This window comes from Cucurbitaria berberidis (genome assembly GCF_010015615.1).
Source record: "Cucurbitaria berberidis CBS 394.84 unplaced genomic scaffold K460scaffold_1, whole genome shotgun sequence".
Taxonomy (NCBI): Eukaryota; Fungi; Ascomycota; class Dothideomycetes; order Pleosporales; family Cucurbitariaceae; genus Cucurbitaria; species Cucurbitaria berberidis.
Window position 1 is genome coordinate 4640281 of NW_024468935.1, and position 24644 is coordinate 4664924.

The window sequence follows — 24644 nt, forward strand, 5'->3', positions numbered from 1 at the left end:
ATGGGATCCAAGACACCAGATGGCCATCGCCGAGGGCCCAATGGTAAGGAAACGCGGAAATCACCCTGCGTTGACACTTGTACTAACTGTTTGAGCAGAGTCATCGGCAAGCGCCACCGTTTCTTCTGGCAATCCTCCCAAGCCAGCTGCAGCAAGTGGGCTCCTTCAAGGTGCACTCGAAGGGCAGGACGAAGACGGGGACGACGACGATGATGATGATGAAAAGCTTGGAACTGACCTGAAGTCCAGTGAGGAGCCCATCAATGGTGAGTCCTTTGGGCCAATGTACTTTTGAAGCTAATCCCAGGAGGCAACAAGAAGAAGAAAAGAAAGAGCAACAAGAAGAAGAAAAAGAGGGCACCAGGTGGACAGCAGACGGCCCCTCCGAGGGTTGCGCTCACCGACCTCTTTCTCGACCAGCTTTATCCGGAAGGCGAGATAGTCGAATATGTCACCAATAATGACAATCTTCAGCGCACTACAGCTGAAGAGATTCGCCACCTGTCCGTCTTGGACAACATGGACCATGAATACTTGAAAGACTACCGCAAAGCTGCAGAAATCCACCGCCAGGTCCGCCAATATGCACAGACGATCGCCAAGCCCGGCATTTCTATGAGCCATATTGCCCAAGAGATTGAAGATGGTGTCCGAGCATTAACTGGGCACCAGGGTCTTGAGCGCGGAGACGCTCTCAAAGCCGGCATGGGCTTTCCGACCGGACTCTGCTTGAACAATATAGCTGCTCACTGGACTCCTAACCCTGGAGGCAAGGAGGTTATTCTCCAGTACGATGACGTGCTGAAAGTGGATTTTGGAGTCCATGTCAACGGCAGGATTGTCGACAGCGCGTTCACTGTGGCTTCCAATCCCGTCTACGATAATCTCCTCGCAGCCGCCAAGGCAGCTACTAATACAGGGCTTGCGGTAACTACATCGGCTCCATGTGTAGTAGGCAATGGCTAATATAACCACATAGGAAGCTGGCATCGACGCTAGAATGGACCACATCAGCGGGGCAATCCAAGAAGTCATGGAGAGCTTCGAAGTCGAGCTCAACGGCAAGACTTACCCCGTCAAATCAGTGCGGAGCATCACCGGCCATAACATCTTGCGCTACCACATTCACGGCGATAAACAAGTGCCTTTCATCAAAACCAAGACCAATCAGCGCATGGAAGAAGGCGACGTCTTCGCAATCGAGACGTTCGGTACCACGGGGCAAGGGTATCTCCATGATGATGCAGGCGTATACGGCTACGGACGCAATGAGCATGCACGCGCTACTGGGCTTCATTCCGCGTCGGCCAAGTCACTGCTGAAGACGATTGACGAGAACTTTGGCACTCTTGTCTTCTCCCGGCGCTACCTCGAACGCATCGGGGCGAAGAATTACCATCTCGGCATGAGATCGCTCGTGTCGAATGGCATCGTCGAGTCTTATGCGCCGCTCGTTGATACTCCTGGCTCCTATGTCGCGCAGTTTGAACACGTGAGTTATTATCCCACGACTTTGGCTGTGGGCGGAAATGTGCTGACTCAATATTCACAAACAGACTGTCCTGCTCCGACCCAATTGCAAGGAGATCATCTCTCGAGGAGGCGATTACTAAGGAGATGTGGGGAAGCGTCTAGCGTTATATGACTGCTTGGAGCACTAACCAGCGCAGTAGTACTTCAGTTCTCTGTGTTTCCTCACTTCAACAGTTGTGGAAAGAAAACACCACCGGTCAAAGCATTTCAACCTGCCTACCTTTGCTTATAGTATATCTTATAACCAATTACCCTCCTTTAAACTAAGTTGACAAGATACGTCGCGTCTTCTCTTCTTTTCTCGGCTTTCCTCCCCTAGCAGAGTATTGTCCAAATTTCCAATCAAGCTACGAAGCAGCATTCGTCTGGAAATGTAGAAATGCAATTACTGAGACCATCACTACTGGGTGACTTCTCAAAATACAATTGCCGTCCTTCCCTGTAACGGTTACTGGGTGTCTAGCCTTTGCCCCTTGAAATCCCACTGATTGCTTGCTGTCGCTCTCTTTGAAATCTACCGACTCCCATAGATTCTGTTCAATCCTCTGATGAATGTGGCTACCAGGTTTCTGGGGTTATCTGGCATGCGGGGAAGCGTCCATCCTTGTTCGAGTTCTAGTTTTTGGAAGGCCCCTCGCTCGCTTTGGTGCTCCACCAAAGGCCAATGTATTATTATTTCCATCCATGATTCTTTCAGAGCCCCCTTCTCTCCCTGAATCTCGTATCCTGTTCACTATTCTCCGCCATCCCCCGCAACGTCGGCATTTTACGTTCCACATAGTTACTCATGATGCGCAATACACGATTCGGGGTGCGATGGGCATTCGGCGGCCGTTTAGTCACATCGCTCAAGCCAATATGGGGTACCTGCTTGGCTAGATCTTCTTGGGCCATGGATTTCATGGGGTGGAACTGCTTCCAGTAGGGTTGTCGTTCAATGAAGTCTTGGTGGACGGCGCGCGAGCGGTCAACGGTTATACTGAATAATTTGGTCCAGTTCTTCTTTTGGGGATTGGATTGAGGGGGTGAGGGGACAGGTTCGAATGGCATTGGCGGCTGTTTCGAGGATGGAGAGTGGGGGGGTGCGTGGGTTGTGGACGGGAGGGTGCGGGTCAAGAGTTGCGAGGGGCGGAGCATGTCGTTGATGCCGTGTTTGGTGGGTGTTTTGGGGAGGTTCAGAGGGTCGTCTTCGTCTTTGTCTGGGGGCTGGGTAGGTTCGCTGTCGGCTTCTACGACTCTCTCGAGGGCAAAGCGTATGGGAGAGGCATTGAGGGCGCGTTGGGCCGAGTTCTCGTCACGGTAGATGGCCAGGGCGACGTTGTCTGCTGGGTTCTGGTATTCATACTAGAAGACAGTCAGCGTTGACATGCTGTACCAAGCTGCGACATGTAGCTTGGCGTTGTTGGAGGCACTCACGCGCAGATACTTGAAGGTGCTGACCTCGCCGAAGCGCTGCAGCACACGAAAGATCTCGCGACTCTCGGACAGATTCGAAGGTCGCGGCAAAATCCTCAGGTGAATGGAGCGCTGGGCCAGGGCGCGTGGGGCGGACATGTGGACAGTGGGTGCGATTACCTTTGGGTGATGTTGGTCAAAGACGGAGGAGAGTAAGCTTTCCGGTGGGTCACCAAATTTACCAGAACTGGGGATTGGACGTGACGCCGCATCACGTGCGGCGACGAGTCCATGTCGCTGGGTTTGCCGATCCAAACGTCACGATAAGATGGGGCCTCAGACGATGCTTGACGCGATGCTTGACACGATGCAATTGACTACTCCGATGCCAGGCTCAACCCGCAGGGAGCGCTTGTACTAAACAATAATCTCGACAAATCCTCCGTTCCTCTGTAGGAATGTGTGGTATAGTGCGCCCCGATAATAATAATAATACTGATAAAAGAACCAATCCAAACACCGTCGCAATGCATAAACAAGCCCCCAAGTATATAAAGAATTATGAGGATGATGGTGACGCCTTGTTGGTGACGCCGTTTGGTTTCGATCGCTTTCGCATGCGGACCTGCTTGGTGACCCTGATGCAGCGATCGCGGTCATGGCCTGCCCTCCATTGAGGCATTCCAATCAAAGCCTCGACGGCGCGTGCCGGCACGTCGTAGTCCATGTCGATGCCCTCGTCGTCGCCAGATGTGGACAGGGTAGAGGACGTAGTAGATGATGGTTGTGATGTCGGCTCGTTGATGGTGCACTGCTCCTCGGCTTCGATCATCCTGACCAGCTTGGAGATGTCCCGCACATGCGACGAGCAGCACTGCAGGCGTGAGCTGCTCTGGCGCTGCATCCTGAGCACAGAGGTTGCGACGCGCGAATACGTCGGGCGCGCCTGCTGCTTCCTCTGGTCGATGGGTGAGGCGCAGTGTTTGCTTTTGGTGCTCGGGCGGGCTGCGTCGTGGTTTGCCCTGGGCTCGATGAAGAGGGTCTGCTGGTTGAGCTGGACAGCCAGGTCGCCCATTGTGCACGGCGGGGTGGGCGGTGATGGATTCGAAGAGAGCTGCAGCGGGTCGGTAGGCCTTGACGTGGGCGAGACATTCATGGCAGCCCGCTCGGCCTCGTAGACGGAATAAGCTGGAGGCGAGACCGGGTCGAAGGAGAAGTTGCGGAACATGGCGGCCATGGCGGTGCTTGCTCACGCCGCTGAGCTTGAGATGGTCGATGGGGTGGGGGAGGGGAGGAGTGAGTCCAAGTCCAAGGTACTTTGGATGCTCGCCAGTGGCAAAGGGTGCTAAAGGGTGGTGTGGGCGTGATTCCGCACATCTGGTTTGCGGCCGCTCCACTCTCCACTCCACTCTCCAATCTACTCTCCACTCCTCTACTACTCTCCACTACGCACGGGCATGGGCTTGGGCATGGGCTTGGGCTTGGGCACAAGTCGCATCCGAGGCGCGTCAGTTCCATAAACAAAACAAAAAGTCATTCATCAAACCACACTGCATGCAGTGGTTCCTAATCCAAGACTAGTCTCTACATCTGCCTCTCTTGTTTCCCACCCCCCTCGCACCCGTCCAGCCAATTAAGCCCAAATGCCTCGATACCGTACTACAGTAGATCCCTAGGCAGTGCTATAGCACGTCTCCTATTCCCAGCGTCCCCATTGCTTATTATTCCCTGTATCCAATGTCCTGGATCGCGGGGCTCATGCTTCTTTCTCCCACACCCCCTAATAACTCTTGGGTAGCGTCGCATCCCTCGACGCTGCCGCCGTATTCGCCTACACGCAGCCTCTCATCTCCTTCTCCTTTTTCCAAGGCTGAAGCTTTGCAACACGGCCCTGGCTCTGCTGTTTTATTTTTATTTATTTTTCGTCTTCGGAAGGCTACATCAGCCTCGGGCGTGGCTGGCTCCTGCATCAACGCCACAGTTTGACAAACCGAATACCGGGGAACTTGGTCCAACTACCGAGACGCCCCATCTCTTTACCCTTCGAGTCGTAGGAGGCATCAAGCCAGCAGCAAATCAACCCCTCGAGGCATGCTCCACTTGCCTGGTGCCAGGACGCTACCTGAATCAGCTTCGGCGGTATGTCCCCCTTGTGGCTGGATCCTCGACGCTGTGTTGCAGAACATAACACCCATGACCTGGATGACTTGCAAGACCAGCCAATATATCTTCGGCTCAACTGCGACCTCCTCAAGCCAAGCGTTCCGGAACATGGCGCCGAGGGTGCATGGCATATTCGGCGTCTGTAAGGGCTGTCCTGTCTACGGCAAGCTTCTGACTGGGTGCATCAGACTGTTTGCAGCACGAGGTGAGGCACTTCGGAATACTCGGCGTCCGTTTGTTAAGCTGAGCTGAGCTGAGCTGCAGCAGACAGTCCCGCAGGGACCAGCCGCGATATCATCGGACTCGCCGGAAGGCGTTCCATCTGGTCGAGCGCTGGATAGGCACTTGCTTGGCCAACCACGCTTCTTCACGCGCCCACCCCATTAAACTGACCACCGTATCGCACTTGGAGTCAAGGGCACAAAGAACGCGCGTGAAGGGACTAAAATGTAAGATGAAATGTCTCTTTTCGCCTTAATGGCAGAGTGAGACTGCTCAGCATTCGGAGTACGTCAATGATTTTTACACATCGCGCCCTAGAATCACACTTCCAAACCGAAATCACGGTTAATCAATATCAAAACTGTTCAAAACTCCAAACCCCACCTCCACCACCTCTAGCAACGTCTACCCTCTCCATCACTTCCCACTAGGTCAAGCCACCTTTTCCCGCTCTCTTCGTCCATCTCCCAACCCATATATTTCCAAATCATGCCTACTAGGCAACTTCCCGTTCCCCTCGAAATCATGAAGAATCGAAGCAAAACGCCCCATATCTACATATCCCCCCATCAACCTCGAGGCCACTTTCTCCACCGCGTTGACAAGAACCTGCCACGCGCGCCCATGACCTCGCGCACCAACGCAGTGATCATGCATCGGACACGCTCGACACGTATACGCCTTGAGAAACGCATGGCACAACTCATGTAACAGCGTGCCGAGGCGATTTCTCCACCGCACATTGACGTCGGCAGGGGCATTGTTGTGGCGGTATAAGATGGGGTGGAGTAGAATCTGTGTGCCGATGAGGGGATTGAAAGACGCGATCGCGAAGCAGTTCTGGGAGGATTCGGGGAGCCAGGAGAAGCCTGTTGAGAAGGCGCGTCTGTGCGGGGGGATGGCGTTGAAAAAGAAGATGTGGTTTAGATGCGTGAAGAGGTGCTGGAGTTGGGCTGCTGATAGGCTTTGTCGTAGGTCTGGGCTGCTTAAATGGGGTTCCCAGGTTTTTAGGAGGCTTTTGAGTTGGAGTACGGGCGGTGCGTCGTCTTTGCTGGATGTGTTATGTAGGTAGGTGCTTTCCAACCAGGCTACGTGGTGGCGGACGAGACGCATTGCCTCGTACTCTCCGTAGAATCGCAGCGAGAGCTCTGGTAGGGGTCCACTGGGCGACTCGTGTACATGGGAAAATCGAGGTAATCGGCCATTACTCAGAGAGTGACTCTGGTAGCGTATCGTGCCATGCGAGCTACGTTCACCGAGTTGGTACAGCTCCGGGGCGCATTCATCGCAGTCGCAAGGCGCCGCTGCCTTTTCAATCCAGCTCCTCAGCTCCTCAAGAGTCGACGGCACTTGAAACGAGTCAGCATTTGAAAGAGCTTGTTTCCGTCCGAGGATGTGGTCTTCAATGAACAACAACTTGGGATCAAACGTAAAAAACGGCTCCAAAACCGGCAGAAGATTATGAAAAAAAGACGGGCCGCGACATGTATGTTGTTCAGCACCTGGATGTCCGCTAGGCCGGCTGCTACACGCCTTGATGACGAGTCGAGCGACACGACGAACGGGGTGTACACGGCGGCGTTTTTTGATAGCTTGGACGCTCACAACGACATCATGGCCTGCCATAGAGGAAGTCGATGAAAACGACCAGATATGTGGCTGGAATAAGTGGGCAAGGTGGGAGGACTAGCCTGGAGAAGATACCCTTGTGAGCGTTGATCCCGCCGAGCCGTGGAAGCCTCATTTTGATAGCTGCATTACAGGACTGGATGGACACAGGGATTATCTTCCTTGACCAAGGCAGCAGGCGAGGTCAGCACGGACATGGCCTCCAGCAGCATTCGAGTGAGCGTCCTAGGGAAATACTAGCCCAATGTTCAAGACATGTTCCATTGTTGGACTAGTACAGTACTGAGTGTATCGTAGAGCATTTGCGAGAGTATCATGAACGCGCACCTTCTAGATTGGTCCCAGTTGACTTTCCAACATGGGATATCACCAAGAGAACCCTGCTTAAGTACCAGTAGATAAGGTTCACCAATGCTCCAAACACTGATGATATATGGTTGGCGCCAAGCCCGTCCGTTCCGTATGTAGATACCGGTTTGTGAAACAAAACGTTCACTTCCGTGTTTCCTGAGCCGCGGCAAAGCTTATCGAGTCATGGCTCAAGCTTGGACGAAACAACAACGATCTGGACTTGGAATATCCTTGAACTGGGATTTACGCGGTGTTCTATAAATAATTACAAAAGGCCCTTCGTGGTTGTGAGATGCTACCGGATGTGCCTCTCAGACTCTTCTCTCAATGAACAGTGTTCTGAAATATCTAATAAGCGACTGGACCAGCAAAGAGAAGACTTTATGGAGTGGAATAGTGCTGCTGTATACCATCACCTCACTATGACGACGCATATCAAACGACAAGAGATCTCTACCGTTCATGAAATTCATAATCGTGTATTAGCAGCTGCAGGTCATGACGCAGCATCTATCCAGAGGGGTTATATAAGTACCACAATACCACTCCCACCTGCGCAACCCCGTCCATATCAATGTTTATCCACAATTAAAATTTGGGGCTTGAGGTAGGGAGTAGAGACGACTTGTATACGCGTGCAACCGACCGAAATGAAAAGGAAATAGACCTGGGGTATACCATCTGCTGACTCCCTGCAGACCTGATGCCGATGCTATAAACGCCAACTTTTGCAAACCGTGAAACGCGTAGGCTGAAGAAAGAGTGCCCGTTAAATGTCACAAAGAGATGATGCTGCTTTCTGCTTTAGTCGCAAAGATCAATCACATCCACATGTGCTGGTATCGAAAATTGTGCCCTGGTCGGTGTAGGATTCTCCTCAGATGCGCCGCGGTCAGAGACCCCATTGGGATCGCACACCTCCGGCTTCGGCTTCCATGTGCCATTTTGCTGAACAATAATTGCCCTTGTTCGCAGCAAGCCTTGCGCTTTGAGCTGTTTATGGACATGCTCAATAAAGCCGTCGACGAATAAATAGTGTGGCCGAGCATCTGCGTTGCAAATTGGGCAACGCCATTGGTCGGGCACGGAAGTATCGTTCTTGCGCTGTCGTGTCTGGAGGAAGGTTTCGAGATCGAAGCAATCGTTGTGTAGACACGCTACGCTACGAACAGGAATGTCGCACATCCTAGAAGCACTGAAGGGATCGAAGAGATTGATAGTCGTGTTACTGTCCAGGATAGAAATTTCGTCATTGTTGGTACCATGAAGCTTTTTCTTGATACCTTCCAAAATCTGTTCAGCTGGTACAGGCCTGTTGGTGAGACAGTGCTGCTTGATAGCGTCATGACTTTTAAAGCTGAGTATCTCGATAGCGAAAAGGTAGTTTTGAGGTGACAGGTCATGTGACTGGGCCAGGACCGCAATTTCCAATTTATTGACGCCCTCTTTAAGCAGCCCAGTAATGACGATTGGCAAGTCTTTGCCATGGTGGATCTTCTTTCGCTGTTGCAGGTATTTGCCGTTAAAGGTGATGTGTGAGTTGGGTACCCACGCGGTGTCAGCCACTGCCCAGGCGTGTTCATTCGGCAATTCTGCACCAGCAGGCCACTTGATACAACGTAAACGAACAGTCTGGCTTCCTTCACAGACGGATCGTGTATCAGGTTCGCCTAATGCACCAGGCACAGTCTTGGCAATGTGTTGCATAGCATCGCGTGTCCTGGTAAAGCTGCATCTCTCAATTGCTCGACCAGCGTGAACAAGTCGTGTTGGAGGCTGAATGAATCCCACCGCAAAGTGATATAAAGGCGACGGAACAAGGCGAGCTTGTAGAACAGGGCTCCGGAGATGGGCTTGGTGCAGACTGAACCGACCGGGATTAGGCTGCCGCTGCTGAGGTTGTGTCCAACCAGGCGGGGGAAGTAAAGGCCGTCGACGCGGCAGTTGTACTGACTGAATGTGAGATCCTGGGACGTTCTGTGTGCGAGAGCGCCCCGGTCCGCTTGCTTGCTGGGTGGTCTGAGGCCCGTGTGGGTTTACAGGTCTGCCAGAACGTGGCGCCATCTGGTTGGAAGGTGCGGCACGGGCAAAGCGATTTTGTCCTTGTGGAAGGCTCAACTCTAACCCGGCGATGACTTGCTTAAACTGGGAACCGAACATACGCAACTCCGATTCCTTCTCTTGTTGGTTGATCTGGAGATTAGAGGCCTGTACGTTAGCTGTCAAAGACGCTCGCCGGTAAAAGTCGTCCTGGTTCTTTTTGAAAATGGCAACCACATTGGCCTCGCATGGTATTCTTAGCGAATCGTCAGCTTTCCGTAGCCAGGTGTACCGCACAAAGGATAAAAATACAAGACGCTGGAACGTCCGGGAAGCGATTTTGATGTCAACGGCAAGTTCCCGCGCAAGTGGTGGGCACTTTCGATTCTGACATATGATGTTCAAGCGGTCCCAATTCGGCGAATGCGTTATGAACGACAAGAACAATTCTCCGTGATGCTGGAAATCAGATGGCCACTTGTCTGCCATGTCCAACAAGGAATACGGAAAGTCGCAAAGGAAGCCGAGAACAGCATTCGTTAACGTCTCGTTCGCCTGTAGGATGGTTTTCATCATATCACAAGCCGTGCGCAGGCTCGGATGAGTCAGCACCTGGTGTGGTACTACGCCTTGGTTGAAGGTGAGCAGACAGTAGTATTGGTGCATGGTGAGATAGGCCCAGTCTCGGTCCGCCAAGGCATCTTTGAGCGCCATCAGCCGCCTCCTATCGGGGTGGTGATGGGTCGAGTGGATACGCGAAGTTAATTGGGCACTTAAAACAGGTAGAGAGTTATGCAACGCAGACGAAAAGTTGGGAGGGGCTGCCAATTGTTGTGGTGATTGCGCACTTTGAGGGACAGGGGCATGGCCTACATGTGCAGGTTCGGAGAAAGGGTGTTGAGTCGTGCCACGGAACAAAGTACGTGGGGGGCCGAAGGGGACCTGTACTTGAAGGGGGTTCTGGCTGACGACGTGTGCATCTCGAAACTGCATATCCGGCGGCAATTGCGATGGTGGCCATATTCCAATCGATGAACTGTGACTGGGCATCTGCTCCAGCAAGGGATTGCCATTCTGCGTCTGCGGTACTCCTGGTGCAAGCGAGAGTTCGGGACGTGGTGGTTGTGACTGGTGTGTTGCGCCTGCCATTACCGCTGCTGCTGCATGTGGTCCCTCTTGCCTAGCGCTACTAGGGTAGCTCCCCATTGAGGGCGGGGCCACAACGTGCACCGCGTCCACGGAAGCCGATTCGTGTAAAGAGTCGGGCGTGTAGTTTGCATACGTGGGATCCAAGTTGAGGAAGTCGAGATTCGCAGGCACTGCATTCTCGCCTTGGCGCGTTGTTTGTGCGGGCGCAGCCGGGTCCCAGTTCTCAACGCTTGGAGGGGGTGATGGAAACACGGTGATGGCCGATGGACCATGATTAGTGCTATCTCGCCGGGTGAGGGTGTTGGCGAGCTGGGGGGAATTTGAGTTTGAGCAAGCCTGCGGTTCGGTCGGAGGGTCCTGCGTTGGGCGGGCGGTCCTAGCAGCCTGTGGTTTGGCCTTCTTTTTCGGCAGGTTGGGCATTGGAGGCCATGGTGCGGGATGCTTGGGGGGTCTTCCTCGACGGCGTATAGGGCCTGGGGGGGTTCGTGTGGGTGTGGGCGCTTCAACAGGCACAGGCGCATTATCCAAAGGCTCTACCATCCAGCTCTTCTGTTTCCCCCCCAGATTGCCCAGGGCGTAGTTGAGGGTTTGGGCCGTGGCATCGTTTGCCAGCAGGTGGCTCTCGGCAACCATGCCGCACGACGTCGCGCTCAGGCCAGGGGAGATTGTTCGCTATGCAGAAAAGGAGGCTCGGGGGCGTGACCTCGGGAGTCGTCTGGGACTAGTGTACCAAATCGCAGCAGGAGCAGAGAGTGCATGTCGCGCGAGCCGATGTTGGGCCAGCCTGGTAGACGCGCGCGCACACACCGACTTGTCTGGCCCAGGGCTATCGACTTCCTCTCTCTTTGCGTGGGCCCCGGGGGGCGTTGCGGTGAAGGACGGGAGGGGGTGAATGGGAAGTGGTTAGGTGCACGATATATCGCAGGCGGCGGCAGCGCGACGAGACTAGTCGTCGCCGCGCACGGGCCAGGCGGGAACGAGAACAATCTCTCGCTTTCATGGCGGGACGGACGGACGATGCCGTGTCGTCTTGTTGGATGGCGCAGGAGATGAAGAAGAATAGACAAAACATCTTGCCTCATCATAGCGGGCGTCTCCATAGGGGTGCCATGTCTTAGGTTGGCGGCCCCCACGTAACTAAAAAATCACTCACATGCCTTGGGCGACGCCTGTGTTCACGTCTCGACTACCTAGGTATCGCATGCGTACGTAATCAACCAGGCTAGCCGCCTCGGGCTGTATCCAATTCATCCACCCACCTAATTATACGAAGCCACGACAACAACCAACGCCATCACGAGACGCTGCCTACCCACCAGCGCGATACTAGACGCCCTTTGCCTGACTTGTCCATTGTTTGATACCCAAGCCAGTTCCACGCTGCGTTAGACTTGAGGGCCCGCCCGAGTCACGACGGGTCCCGCCACACACACACACACACACACACACACACCCCCCCCCAACAACATCGCGAAGCTCCGCAATACGCAATACATGAAATATATCCATGCTATACACGACACCCATGATGAGATGAAGCACGCCCGCTGGATGCCTTCCTCGCATACACATCCCTTCCCTTGATAGCCCCCCCTCAAGCAGTGCAGGCATGGCGCAACGCTCGCACACGGAGAGCTGCAAGCCCGGCGACACCCTCGTCGTTGTGCGTACGTCTGCCCGACGCCCCTCCCCCTCCCCCATAGCTGCCAATGGCTCGCTCTATCCATAATCTACGCTGACTTGCCATGCAGATGAGTTCCTGGCCCGGAGTCCCGACGAGCTCAGTCTGCGGCGCGGGGACCGCATCGAGCTAATCGAGCGCGACGACGACTTTGGCGATGGCTGGTTTCTGGGCAAAAACACCGAGACCGGGGACAATGGCCTCTTTCCTGAGGGTAGGCATCTACATCTACGTGGTCCTGGTGGTGGTGGTGGTTGGTGAGCACTCTATCTGACCTAGTGCTAGTCTACACACGACCGGCACCGCAGCCTACGCCCATCCCCACGATGCTCTCGCGCAATCCATCCCAGGCATCTACGCGCCTCGAACCCCCTCCTGCCACCCCCAGCACTCCGACGTCTGAAACCCCCTCTATCCAGCCACTACCCGCAGCGAACACGCCCCCGCCCCTGAAATCTACCCCGACCGAACCGCTAAACATCCCGACCGTGACCGACTCCCCGCGCAGGACGTCGCTGCAGGCCGCGCCCAGGAGCATCAGCATGACCCTCAGCGGCGAGGTGCCGCAGGAGGATGAGACGATTGGGAGCCCCGTCATGCACGAGACGCTCAGCGTCATAGACGAGCACATTACCGATATGAGCACCCCGCGGCACAGCACGGCTGGCAAGGATCTGCGAGCCAACGACTCTGGCAGCGAGTACAGCAGCCACCACCGCCTCTCGTACATGCACGGCCAAGAAACGGACGACGAGGAGCAGAATTGGCACACGGAAGAGGAGGTCAAGACGTGGTCGCCAGCCCGCGTAGCAGAGTATCTGGAAGACGTGGGCGTGGAGAAGAAGCACTGCCATGTTTTTCGCGACCAAGACATTGATGGCGAGGCGCTGCTGGGTGTGGACCGCAATTTCATCTTCATGCAGGAGTTCGACCTGGGCCCTATGGGACCGCGCTTGCGCACCTGGATGAAAATCAATGCGCTGCAGTCCGAGGTCAAAAACGCAAAGGAAGCCGCCAGAGTCATGCATGCGGTTCCTTCGCTAGATGGTCATGATGATTTCCCACCCGACCCTGCCAGGAACCGAGCTGCCTCGACCAGCGCTGTCCTGCCTCGAATACCAACTCTGAGGGAGAGCATAGGCTCCCGAGGCACTCCCAGTCGCCAGCAGCTACCTCGTACACAATCCTCCACAGGCCGCTCCAGCATCTCGACCTTTGAAGCCACCTCGCCACTGATACAGCACATGGCTACCTCGCCTACTCTTGGTTCGCCTAGCCGGCCCTCTGCCGCCTCGGTCCGCAACATGAACCACAACAGGCGCCATTCTTCCATCGACTACAACCAGAACACACCTACTCCAGGCTCGCCCGTACCCACCATCCTACCGCCTTCGCACAAGAAAGCACCATCTTTTGACCGCAACTGGACCATGGGCGCCACACCAAAGCCTCTGCACGACTCGATGAGGCCGTCCTCTGCTCAACACACACACTCTACAAGTACGAATGGAACTGCGTTTGACGCTCGGGAAAGTGGCATGACCTCTCCTGTTGAGCTCGACAGGGGTTACTTCTCTGGTGGAGAAGTGGACAGCCGGAAAAACCGTAATGTGCTGCGAAAACGAGACAGTACGGGACACTCCCGCAATCCCAGCTATAGCAGTGACGCCGGGCGGCGCATGTCGTACAGCAGGCGCCACAGCAGAATTGCAAGCGCAGACTCCATGGTTGGGTCAACCAGTACAATGTCTCCGGCTGCGAAGCAGTACTTCGGTACTGGCACCAAGGGCGATCGCAGCTCAACCACGTTCGACTTTGTGCGACCTCTAAAACCTCCAGCCGATATGAACCCAACGGTCACGAAGCTCACTTATGACTCGCACAGCATTGATGCCATTGCAAATTCGCCCAACATGCCTGGGAGCGAGACTTCTAGCACAGGCCGGGCCTCACCTTCACCCGCCGCCCAGACACACTCACGCTCCTTCTTTAGTAAGAAATCTCAGTCGCGAGGTCTTCGAGCAATATCAGACGCCATCACAGGCGGCGAAAAGGCAAACGTAAGCGCTGGTGATGTGACAGCATCATCGAACAAAGACTCTCCAATGCAGTCACCGACTCGGACTGGTTCTAGCACGCCATCTGGCACCGAAGTGTCAAAGAGTTTCGACCTCGAAAAACCAGACATGGTCAAACGACTCACCGGCGGCTCGACCGCGACCAAGGATGGAGCCAAGAAGAAGAGTAAGAAGCACGGAACAAGCGCCTATCTCAAAGGTCGCCAGCAGATTACACCTCAGGATGCCATGGCCAATTGCGACTACAGTGGCTGGATGAAGAAAAAGTCTTCGAGTCTCATGACTACTTGGAAGACACGCTTGTTTGTCCTGCGTGGACGCCGTCTTTCCTACTACTACGCTGAAGACGACACAGAAGAGAAGGGTCTCATTGACATATCATCGCACCGCGTTCTCCCGGCCAACAACGAGCGAATGACCGGTTTACACGCCACGTTCACTCGAGCAACGTCTTCTCCTTCGTCGCCCCAGAACGCTACAATACAAACAGCAGCAGCAACGGACAGTGCTAATGGTATTCCTGGCATTGAAGAGGACGTGTCGGGCATGTTCATTTTCAAGCTTGTCCCTCCGCGCGCTGGACTACAGAAAGGCGTGCAGTTTACCAAGCCCATAGTGCACTACTTCGCAGTCGACAGTCTGGCAGTGGGACGATTATGGATGGCCGCTCTGATGAAAGCCACTATTGACCGGGACGAAGCGCTTCCGTTTACCACCACGTATCAGCAGAAAACCATTTCCCTTGAGAAGGCGCGAGTGATGCGACAGCGCCCTCCGAATCTCATGGACGAAGACGACACAGAAACTGGGTCTGCCGATAATGAAAAGAAAAGCGAGTATTCGAAAGAGAGTATCCAGGAAAGCGTCATCCATGAGGAAGACGAGAAAGGCCTTGCCATCTCAGGACTCGACGAGGCGAAAGCTATACTTGCCTATGCGGATACCAATGACTCGACGACGGAGACCAAACACGAGAGTACGACGACGGCTACGACGAGCGCGACTTGACAAACTACTTCCAAGCGGACCTTTCCTACTTTTCGAATAGTATATCCAGACTTTTTCTTTTTCAGGCTAAGGCATATGCCATTTAATTCATTTACCACGAGCGAATGGGATGCCGTCGAATGGCGAGATTAGCGGGCGTTATCTGCAGCAATACCTCCAGGCCTTGTCACGATGGAGAATGGACATTCATACCCGCCAATCTTTCTTTTATCTAATCTCTTGCATACTGATGAAACTTTACGACGGCGAATCCCAAGGAAAAGCTTAGTCAACACCTCGACCATCTTCTATGTAATTTGGAGGGATATGTAATTGTACGCATGTTTTCGGTTAAATCCTTCATCTGCCTACTTCTTGAAACTGTGCCCATTCCTGCCTTTATGTCTTGCGGGCAGCAGACTAACCTATTACTATCTCAGGTAGGAATGAGGACGCGAAAACCGCGTTCGTTGTTACATGGACGCGCTGCTACCTCCCTTACCTACAACTACACCAAAGGGATAACCCACTATCACGAAATGAAAGCACAAATTCCATTACGACGAGAAAGACACACAGCATCACACACACATACTCTCTCTCTCTCTCTCTCTCTTTTGTGTCCTCGAGATCGCTGATGCTACACTACCGCATCTCCTCCACGACTCCCATCACCATCCACCAACTGGTCGTTTCAGCCATGTCCTCTTCCTCTTCCTCCGCCTCTCCACCTTTCCCTTCTTCTTCCTTCTCATCATCTTCCTCTCTATATTCCACCCGCGAAAAATACACGCCCCCGACCTCACCACATTACCGTATAAATCCCCCTCTTCCCTTCACACGCCCTCTCCATCGTACAATCAGCACACACAACACACCTCCATCCCGCCACTCACGCTCTCGCTGTCGGACACTAGGACGCGCTGTGCTACTATTCGTTGCGCTAGCGGTGCTTGGCACGGCGGTGAATGAGTGGGTTTGTGGGACGGAGGGATCTGTGTTGAGATCTGGGTTTGTAGACTTGGAAAGTAGTAGTAGTGTTGATGATGAAGAGGGTTGGGCGTGGGGGTCTAGGCATATGAGTGCAGGAGGAGAAGGAAGCGGCTTTGTGGGTGGGGGCGCAGTGATCGGGAGGTTAAGTGAGGAAGAAGAAGAGGAAGGGCAGCTTGTAGAGGAGGATTTCGGCGATGCCGATACGGATACCCAGGATCTCCCTGTATACGGCAAGGACGTGGACGATAACAGCTATGCCTGGGCAGAAGATTCAGTTCGTGAGGACACCAGGGAAGCAGATTCCGATTCTGATTTATATCCACAAGGCGGCGACGCACATGTCAACGCGGAAGTAAATATGCAGCTCATCGAAGACGCACAGGATGAACTGAAGCCTACATCTGAGTACCAAGTTCTACCCGAAGGAACGCACAACGTAGCACCAGCACCAGTATCGGACCGGTATTGGCCGGATACTTTAGTGCCTGTTCATGAGGAAGAAGAGCCAGTGCATACGCATGTGCAGACTGGTGGGAGTGGGCTGATGCAAGTTGTTAATGAGGACATGCACAACGGTGCTGGTATGAGTGGGAACAGTGGACATGATGAGGGGGTGTTGGGAACGATGGGCGGATGGTAGCGAGGCATAGTTCTTGTGGTGGGGAATTGGTCGATGTTTGCTCTGAATGAGTATGATATTGTTTTATTAATGAGGTCCTGCATGTGGCGCGGCCTCTAGTCTAGCTATATACAATTGATAGATTCAAGCGAGTGTTTCGGGGTATCATGCCAATCAGATCCTAAACGCCATACCCAATGCCAGTGATGCTCCGTCTACTATGCAAAAATGCTTCAACACCGCCCCCTGCTCGTCGACATTCCACCGCTTCTCTTCTCAAACGCTCCGCCTTCGCCTCATCTTTGATTGGCTGTTTTTGCTCTCCTGTGGTGCGAACCAATCCCTGATCCCACACCTACCCTCCAAGCCCTTGAAGAGCTCATCGACACGGTCTAGCATCCAACCACTACGTATCCTCTCTTTCGGCTTTGCATAGCCAAGTCTGAATTTGTTCGATATCGAACAAGTCCCCACGTCGAATGAGAACTGTAGGCAGTCATCCCGGTCGTCGCATAAGGCGCGGCAATGTCCGAAAGACTTCCACGCATTACGCTCGAACTCGTTTTCCGCGGTTGAGTGATCGTGTGCGTTGTATTCCTTATCCGCCGACATGTTGTCCCATGCAGCTACCGATGCACCGATCTTGGGATGCACAAGCTCCATGAAGACATCACGGTGACGGAGGAGAACATCGTGTCGCTTGTACCAGTCCTGCTCGAACTCCCACAACTCCTCAATCTCGGCCGGCGAGACGTGGTGGTATGTGATGGTAGGGTAGCACCAGAGGTCGCGGTCGATTTTCGTGATGGCTGGGTCGAGGGTTGCGGGCGCGTCACCCTGGAAGTGCGGGAATGATCGATGAAGCGGTATTTTAACATCTTCGAGTACTTTTCCTAGCGCACAGTCACCGACCCAATGCGTCTTCGTAAATTCTTCGTACTCGTTTACGTGGGCTGAGCGGTGCTCCGAGACCTTTCGCATCGCGGGGTTGGAAAGGGCAAAGCCTGCGCCGCCATAGCCGAACTCAATGTTGTTGATGTAGAGGTGCTTGCCGATGTAGTATGGCTTGCTGCTGTCAAAGTTGCCAAGGTGCTCCAAAAGGTTGTTCCAGCCCAGATACGTGTCCGCCTCGATAAAGATGTACCACTTTGCATCCGGCTTGGTGTCCAACGCTCGATCTACCATGGGTAAGAATTTCCATTTATCCAACTTCCATCCCTCTTTATCTGTTTGTAGATAGTCACCCTTGTGCGACCCTGACATGGCGTTGATGACTTGCTGACTCTTGAGTCCAGTTCTTCCCTGCTTTTGCAAATGATTGTACATTTTGAAATCTTCATGCTCCTTCTTTATCTTCTCACTCACGCCGCCGAGGACGTCATGAACCGCATGCCCCTCAATATCCTCGTCCATATCGGAAAACACAACGAAGTGGGGCACACATCGCAGCGTTGTGCGGAAGTGCACGGGTACCTTCTCCAACGACTCGGTGGCTCCCGTGCGCAGGACAACTAGTACCTCTTCGGCAAGTTGAGATTTCGGGCAGATGAGTTCCTGGTCATGCTGCAAGGCAGAGGATTTCGAGTTTCGAAAGAAGGATGGCGAGCTGGCCTTGGTAAAGATGTTGACTATCGATACTGAGAAGATGGCACAGAGAATAAGCTGACAAAGGATGGTGCGTTGAGGCATGTCGAATTACAGATGGTACGCACAGCGCCAGGCCACGCCCACAAAGCAGAGATGGAAGGCTCGAAGAAGGAATGACTACGGCAACGGGTACGCGCCTACTAAGAAATGGTTAAAGAGTGGAGGGTTGCGAACAGGGCCAAAGCCATCGGAATTCGGCGGCTTCGTGTGCAGCAAAGAGCGGGGTGGTGGCAAGCTGGTTGTAAGTGACGAAGAGTCGGAGAGGAGATAGGGAGGAGGTTGCTCTTGAGCAAACCCACGGCCCCGGCGATCTTCATCTTTTGGTCAGACTTGCGCGAGTCCCCGCCGTGACGCGGCCGATCAATGCCTCGGTGTGGGCTCAATCATACGCTGTCCCTGCCATGGGATAGCAAGAGCCGCAGCACACGTCGTTGGCGAGTTACAAGATTGCCCCAAGTCCAACGAGGGGGGGCATAACCAATGCTCCACAGGCCAAGCACAGGAGGAGTATGCTGTCTCGAAAAGCAGCGGGATAGTACAGTTGGTGTTTTGACTCGGGTAGCAGAAATGTGCCGACGCTATGGATCCCTTGGGCTGAGTGGAGTGAAGCTTGGGTGGTGACCCCCTGCTGCGGCTTGGCGGGCTACGTCATGCAAGGATGCCCCGGATGTTTCAGGTGACCCGATCCGGCCTCGCTCGCTTGGCTCGGCATGTGAATCCACTGTGGCCGTCTGTCTCACTCCGAGCTAGCCAGCAGCATGCCTCGTTTTTGGCCTCGTTTTTGACCTCGTTTGCATGTTCAAGGGTTTCGACGACCAGATTTCCAACCGAATGTTTGTTTCTTATAGTAGCCACCGACCGATTGCCTCGACACCACATGGTCATGAAACAGGCGTGGAAAACAACAAACACAGCAGCAATATGTCTTCATTCATCCGCTGGGGGCGTCCTACATATGAGTGAGTCATCTCAGCTTTGCGGCTTCTACAGCTACATGCTTTACTCATACTCAGCGCTACCGCTACTTTTGCAGAGCTGCCCTCCTTCGATCTTTCCTCGCAGTCAAGAACCAACTAGTTAGGATCGAGCATATACTCCCGCACAGTATGGACAGATTGATGGCGTATGAGGTACGGTACCTAGGTCCGAAAACTATACTAAAGACGTGCGGTCCAACGATGCCACTTTTGAAATCATTAGCCCTACATCCAGAATCCATCCACGACTGGTACTTTGACTTGCCTGAACTGTGCACAGGCGTTGGTGAGCCCGATCCCAATCCCGGACGCCACGGTCCCCTCCAGAGCCCGAATACGTTCTGGCCAAATAACAGGATACGCGCAACCAGCGCAGGCAACCGCCACGACGAGCGCGAGATACCTGACCACGGGGTTGCTGACAGTGAGTAGGATAATGTAGCAAACGATGGTAGTGGATTCAACTATTCCCGTCAACGCTAGTCGGGCATCAGACAGCATCCAGTGTAACTTACTTCCAACAGCCGTAATCCACGGCCTAATCCACTTCCTTTGCAGCATGAACCCCAACGTATTGAGGAGCAAGAACGCGCTTATATACGGCGGCTACGACGTGTCAGTGTGCCCTTCCATCTCCCGATATTCACTAGAAATCTCACCATATTCATAAGCTGCGATTTTGCCGTCGTGGTAAATCCCAACTGGTAAATGACAGTCGGCAGCGCAAACCCAACCCCGAAACCTCCGATGCCGTGGCAAATCCAGTATAGACTGAAGGTATAAAGCGTCGGATCTTTCATCATTACCCTCAACGACTGCCAGTCCCAATGCTTTGTTCCCTTTGGCGCACTGCTCGCTAGTCTCTTGGAAAGAAACTCACGCTCGTCCTCGGTTAATATCTTTGACGTTGCAGGGTAGTCCGGTAACCACAATGCAACGAAAGATAGTAGGATGGCCGGCAGTCCCTCAAGCAAAAACAGCCACCGCCAACCCGATAATCCGCCGATCTGGTCCATGTGCGAGATCGCGTACGCGAGAAGACCTGAAAGCGCACTTGAGACCTGACCAACAGAGTAGAAGAATGCAATGCGCTGTGGCATCTCAATGGGCTTGTACCAAAACGCATAGTGATAGAGCACGGACGGAAAGAACCCTGCTTCTGCCATCCCAATTGCAAAACGCACACACATCATGCCCTTGAAGTTCATGGCAGCCGCACTACAGCATGCCGAGACGCCCCACGCCATTATCAGAATGAACATCCACCGGCTAGGCTTGAACAACTTGAGAAGGATCGTGTTTGTCGGCTCGAATAGCAGATAACTATACGAGAATATTGACAGTGACCATGCCCATTGGGATGGCGTGAAACCGAGTTGCTTCTTGATGCCGGTTCCATTTTCGAGATTGATGATGGCCGCGTTGGAGTAGTTTGCGGAATCAATAACCCGAAACACGTAGACGAGTGAGTAAAAGCCTACGAGCCAAAAGTCGATTTTCCGGAGTAATTTCCGTTCAAATTCGGAATCAATGTCTAAAGGCGTACCGGATTCGGCATCCTGAGAAGTCTTCGAGGACAGCGGTGCTGCTTCGTTCGCAATGTAGGTAAGTTTGTCTATGGGGTCAGTTGTGGTCGCCATCGTGGAAGTAGAAGTCGTTTCAAGCAACGATAGAAGAGGAACCAGAAGAGAGGAGGACTTGTGATCCAATAAGCAAGGGCAAATCCTTGGAATTGCCTTGCGACGAAAGACGACACCAGCGGGCTGGTTCAAGCGTTTTGTGCGACACCTAAGATGGATTTCCTCGAAATCATAGACCTGCAAACCGGCAGCAATTGTCCTCATGTCTATCGCGACATAGCCGCTACAATGACGATAGTTGGAATATGTCACACTGCAGCCATGAGCGGAAGCAGCCTTCCAGCCTTTATCTCCGCTATCACCAAGGTCATCGTATCTTATTCCCACGTTTCGAAGACGTGTTGTAGGGGTGTGATCACGACTTGCATCATAATTGTAGGGTATATCAGCGGGGACGGGAGGGTGGCATGTCGACGAAGGAGTTCGGTACGAGCACGCGGTCGCAGATCCGAAGCACGCAATACCAGAGGTACAATGCCGTGAGAAGACACCCAATCATGTTGATACCCCCGCACAAACAACTCTATACTTTGGATATGAGCGTGGATGCTTATATCCGACAACCAGGTAAGCATTGCTTTAAAGCGTGCGTTAAGGCCAATCTGTTTCTAGAAAATTCCGTCGTGAAACAATACTTTCTCAAATCCACATCATGGCTCCCAGCGCAATCGAAACTACCAATCAAGCAACCAACAAGCTCCTTGTCAAGCCGTGGAGCCGTCCAGAACAAACCAAAGAGGATCTTGAATGGGCGCCACTAACTACAATTGACCTTGCGCGCTTCGATGAGCCTGGAGGCAAACAGGACCTCGCACAGCAACTATATGATGCAATCACCAGAGTTGGTTTCTGGGTGGTGACTAATTCCGGAATCGATGATGAACGTGTCCTCAAGCAGTTCAGCATTGGAAACACCTTTTTCAAGGAAGATCTAGAGGAGAAGAGAAAGTTCCCCTGTAACTTTGCAGAGGGCGAGTATTTTGGATATCGCGAGAACTCCCGATGGATCGGTGATACAGGTGTGAAAGAGAACATTGAGATGGTAAGGGAAAGAAAGACGTTCAAGTCGTTGAAATAAATACTGATCGACAATTCATAGCTCAACATCCACAAAGACATCCCAGCCTGGTCCAATATTGGTAAACACCAAATTGTAGAGCAGAACTGGGACGAGATCCGCAAATTCCACAGGGACGTCCACGAAAAAGTAGCACGCAAACTCTTCATTCTCATGGCCATCATCCTCGAGCTGCCAGAAAATTACCTCGCAGACGCACACGCGTACGACGAGGTATCAGATGACCATCTGCGCTACATGATCTACAATGTCCGCTCACAGGAAGACTGGGATAAAGCGCAAGCTTACTCAAAGGGTGGTCATACTGACTTCGGGAGTTTGACTTTACTTTTCAGTCAGCATGTTGCTGGTCTACAGATCAAGACACCAGAGGGAGAGTGGAAGTACGTCAAGCCGGTCGAAGGCGGCATTACGTGTAATGCGGCGGATACGTTGACATTCTTGACAAACGGTATGTCGATTAAATATCACTCTTACTCTAAGCGCATTCACTGACAACCTAAAAGGCTTCATCAAGTCCACCATCCACCGCGTTGTCACACCGCCCCATGACCAAATCAACATCCCACGTCTGGGCCTGCTGTACTTCAGCCGACCGGGCGAAAAGACACCCATGCGAACAGTCCCATCTCCTCTCCTCGACCGTCTTGGCTTGATCACAGAGAAAGATAAAGACTCAAGTAGACCTGTGCCCACAGGAACGGAGTATGTGCGGGCAAGAGTGAAGGATGTGCATCATAAGACTGTGTTGGATAAGCGGGAAGGTACTTCGTTCCATTTCAAGGGCTTGGAGGTGAAAAATCACTACGATTAGAGGCACTAGGAGGGTTTGGATTCAGTGGCGTCACCGCAAAAAACCATGCTTCGTTATGTAGTCATTTCTGGTGCAAGGCGCTGCGCGTTTCATCTGTTTGGTATCGTTGAGTGGGTCACACTAGTCACTATATCGTCATCACATCCTCTACTTCTGTTTCATCATCTCCTTTTGTCCCTCTTTCTCGTGCCATCATCAGACATCCACTTACCGACTTCTCAAATCAAGCTTTCCTGCCTAGTTAGCGCACGCACCCCGGCCTCGTGGCGTTTCTCCCCGAGCGCCTCATTAATCTCCGGCGGGTTAATGCCCCTGACCACGGATCTTGAAAGGGCCTCATCAGCCGTTTTCCCGCCACCCTAAATGAACATCAGATTGTATTTTACTCTGCCCAACTATCAAAACTTTCTAAACTGGTCAAATGATGCACTATCACATAAGACAAGCTCATCTACCAAGACAACGATTGCGTATGATGATGGTATGGTACGACCAATGGTCGTTTCGTTTACAGCGGTGTACCACCTGTTGAGGAAATGAAGGCCTACTGACGTAGGAGATGTACAGGAACCGTGAGCCTGGTTTGCGATCTAGAAGGAATATAGTAGCAAATTTGTGAAACAACTTTGCGAAGACAGGGACCAGCATGGAGGAAATTGTGGGGTAGAGACCGGGGGCAACGATCTCAGCAACAACTCATATATGTTAAAGGCCCGACCGTCCGAATTCTCATCTCGACACTCGCTTTCTCTCGGTACATCGACTTGCAATCAGGAAGAATCGATCAAATCAACAGCTGTCCAACATGGTTTCTTTCAAGCAACTCGCTCTCCTCGCCCTAGCCACAGGCCTCGCAACCGTCGACGCCCAAAGCAGCACCGGAAAGACAACCAGGTACTGGGACTGCTGCAAAGGATCATGTGGATGGTCAGGCAAAGCCTCGGTCAACCAACCGATCCAGAGCTGCGACAAGCAAGACAACCCACTCGCGAACATGGCTGCGAAGAATGGTTGTGAGAACGGTGGCCAGGCATACATGTGCACCAACCAGAGCCCATGGGCTGTTAATGATAAGCTTGCTTATGGCTATGCTGCTGTTAAGCTCGCTGGCGGGAACGAGGGATCGTGGTGCTGTGCTTGCTATGAGTAATTTCAGCCCTCACCATCATCCCCCATTATATCGCTGACACGTCGTTTCTAGATTGGCATTCACATCCGGTCCCGTCAATGGCAAGAAGATGGTCGTCCAAGCAACCAACACCGGCGGCGACCTCGGACAGAACCACTTCGACCTCGCTATGCCTGGCGGAGGCGTCGGCCTCTTCAATGCCTGTACTAATCAATGGGGCGCGCCACCTCAGGGCTGGGGCCAGCAATACGGTGGCATATCATCGCGCGCTGATTGCGATAGCTTCCCCGAGAAGCTAAAGGCGGGCTGTCATTGGAGGTTCGATTGGTTTGCCAATGCGGATAATCCTGACGTGTCGTTCAAAGAGGTTACGTGCCCCAAGGCGATCACGGATAAGAGTAAGTGTATTAGGAATGGGCAGACGCCGACTCATTGAGTGTGTTAGGGCCTGGTGAATCTAGTTAGGTGCCCAGAAAGTACTGCTCGATGAGGATGGGGCGGGAAGAGGATTGGAGGTAA

General features: G+C 53.1%; 12 protein-coding genes across 12 annotated transcripts; 5 read left to right on the top strand and 7 right to left on the bottom strand.

Moving 5' to 3' along the window:
• K460DRAFT_373314 (methionine aminopeptidase 2-like protein) lies at positions 1-1613 on the top strand (the record flags this gene model as incomplete). The annotated part of the gene is made up of 5 exons (XM_040934572.1): positions 1-43; positions 99-266; positions 308-927; positions 980-1492; positions 1557-1613. The coding sequence occupies 5 exons, from the start codon at positions 1-3 to the stop codon at positions 1611-1613; spliced, it is 1401 nt and encodes a 466-aa protein (XP_040793839.1).
• A 613-nt stretch (positions 1614-2226) lies between these two features.
• On the bottom strand, positions 2227-3221 carry K460DRAFT_412861 (uncharacterized protein; the record flags this gene model as incomplete). The annotated part of the gene is made up of 2 exons (XM_040937565.1): positions 2950-3221; positions 2227-2877 (listed from the first exon to the last, which is right to left on the bottom strand). The coding sequence occupies exons 1-2, from the start codon at positions 3085-3087 to the stop codon at positions 2227-2229; spliced, it is 789 nt and encodes a 262-aa protein (XP_040793840.1). The 5' UTR covers positions 3088-3221.
• Positions 3222-3361: 140 nt separating this feature from the next.
• On the bottom strand, positions 3362-4165 carry K460DRAFT_329128 (uncharacterized protein; the record flags this gene model as incomplete). The annotated part of the gene is made up of 1 exon (XM_040930732.1): positions 3362-4165. The coding sequence occupies one exon, from the start codon at positions 4163-4165 to the stop codon at positions 3488-3490; it is 678 nt and encodes a 225-aa protein (XP_040793841.1). The 3' UTR covers positions 3362-3487.
• A 1580-nt stretch (positions 4166-5745) lies between these two features.
• Positions 5746-6939, bottom strand: K460DRAFT_274570 (uncharacterized protein; the record flags this gene model as incomplete). Its single annotated transcript, XM_040927969.1, has 1 exon — positions 5746-6939. The coding sequence occupies one exon, from the start codon at positions 6937-6939 to the stop codon at positions 5746-5748; it is 1194 nt and encodes a 397-aa protein (XP_040793842.1).
• Positions 6940-8097: 1158 nt separating this feature from the next.
• K460DRAFT_250998 (uncharacterized protein) lies at positions 8098-11088 on the bottom strand (the record flags this gene model as incomplete). The annotated part of the gene is made up of 2 exons (XM_040927384.1): positions 8098-10275; positions 10654-11088. Coding segments are annotated over 2 exons (2613 nt in total), but the record flags the coding sequence as incomplete, so codon positions are not given.
• Positions 11089-11211: 123 nt separating this feature from the next.
• K460DRAFT_30769 (uncharacterized protein) lies at positions 11212-11681 on the bottom strand. The gene has a single exon (XM_040930077.1). It carries the CDS (start codon positions 11552-11554, stop codon positions 11309-11311), a length of 246 nt encoding a protein of 81 aa, XP_040793844.1. The 5' UTR covers positions 11555-11681; the 3' UTR covers positions 11212-11308.
• Positions 11682-11908: 227 nt separating this feature from the next.
• On the top strand, positions 11909-15522 carry K460DRAFT_362033 (polarized growth protein Boi2). Its single transcript, XM_040932567.1, has 3 exons — positions 11909-12149; positions 12234-12377; positions 12449-15522. Exons 1-3 carry the CDS (start codon positions 12092-12094, stop codon positions 15247-15249), a joined length of 3003 nt encoding a protein of 1000 aa, XP_040793845.1. The 5' UTR covers positions 11909-12091; the 3' UTR covers positions 15250-15522.
• Positions 15506-16989, top strand: K460DRAFT_30784 (uncharacterized protein). The gene is made up of 2 exons (XM_040930085.1): positions 15506-15563; positions 15669-16989. The coding sequence occupies exon 2, from the start codon at positions 15866-15868 to the stop codon at positions 16859-16861; it is 996 nt and encodes a 331-aa protein (XP_040793846.1). The 5' UTR covers positions 15506-15563; positions 15669-15865; the 3' UTR covers positions 16862-16989.
• A 127-nt stretch (positions 16990-17116) lies between these two features.
• On the bottom strand, positions 17117-18529 carry K460DRAFT_270412 (glycosyltransferase family 31 protein; the record flags this gene model as incomplete). The annotated part of the gene is made up of 1 exon (XM_040927648.1): positions 17117-18529. The coding sequence occupies one exon, from the start codon at positions 18527-18529 to the stop codon at positions 17117-17119; it is 1413 nt and encodes a 470-aa protein (XP_040793847.1).
• Positions 18530-19508: 979 nt separating this feature from the next.
• On the bottom strand, positions 19509-21268 carry K460DRAFT_382742 (retrograde regulation protein 2; the record flags this gene model as incomplete). The annotated part of the gene is made up of 4 exons (XM_040935424.1): positions 20124-21268; positions 19980-20070; positions 19730-19928; positions 19509-19671 (listed from the first exon to the last, which is right to left on the bottom strand). The coding sequence occupies exons 1-4, from the start codon at positions 21102-21104 to the stop codon at positions 19509-19511; spliced, it is 1434 nt and encodes a 477-aa protein (XP_040793848.1). The 5' UTR covers positions 21105-21268.
• Positions 21269-21756: 488 nt separating this feature from the next.
• On the top strand, positions 21757-23113 carry K460DRAFT_329145 (gibberellin 2-oxidase; the record flags this gene model as incomplete). Its single annotated transcript, XM_040930733.1, has 3 exons — positions 21757-22146; positions 22204-22633; positions 22689-23113. 3 exons carry the CDS (start codon positions 21757-21759, stop codon positions 22994-22996), a joined length of 1128 nt encoding a protein of 375 aa, XP_040793849.1. The 3' UTR covers positions 22997-23113.
• Positions 23114-23801: 688 nt separating this feature from the next.
• K460DRAFT_303327 (glycoside hydrolase family 45 protein) lies at positions 23802-24573 on the top strand (the record flags this gene model as incomplete). Its single annotated transcript, XM_040929937.1, has 2 exons — positions 23802-24142; positions 24198-24573. 2 exons carry the CDS (start codon positions 23802-23804, stop codon positions 24559-24561), a joined length of 705 nt encoding a protein of 234 aa, XP_040793850.1. The 3' UTR covers positions 24562-24573.
• Positions 24574-24644: the final 71 nt, after the last annotated feature.

What these genes read in the sequence shown, in the direction of transcription:
- K460DRAFT_30784 (XM_040930085.1), top strand. Translation starts at nt 15,866, where the DNA reads ATGCTACACTACCGCATCTCCTCCACGACTCCCATCACCATCCACCAA.
- K460DRAFT_30769 (XM_040930077.1), bottom strand. Translation starts at nt 11,554, where the DNA reads ATGTTTTGTCTATTCTTCTTCATCTCCTGCGCCATCCAACAAGACGAC.
- K460DRAFT_362033 (XM_040932567.1), top strand. Translation starts at nt 12,092, where the DNA reads ATGGCGCAACGCTCGCACACGGAGAGCTGCAAGCCCGGCGACACCCTC. An exon ending in CGACACCCTCGTCGTTGTGC is followed by an intron (nt 12,150 to 12,233) that starts GTACGTCTGCCC and finishes CTTGCCATGCAG; the next exon opens with ATGAGTTCCTGGCCCGGAGT. An exon ending in CAATGGCCTCTTTCCTGAGG is followed by an intron (nt 12,378 to 12,448) that starts GTAGGCATCTAC and finishes ACCTAGTGCTAG; the next exon opens with TCTACACACGACCGGCACCG.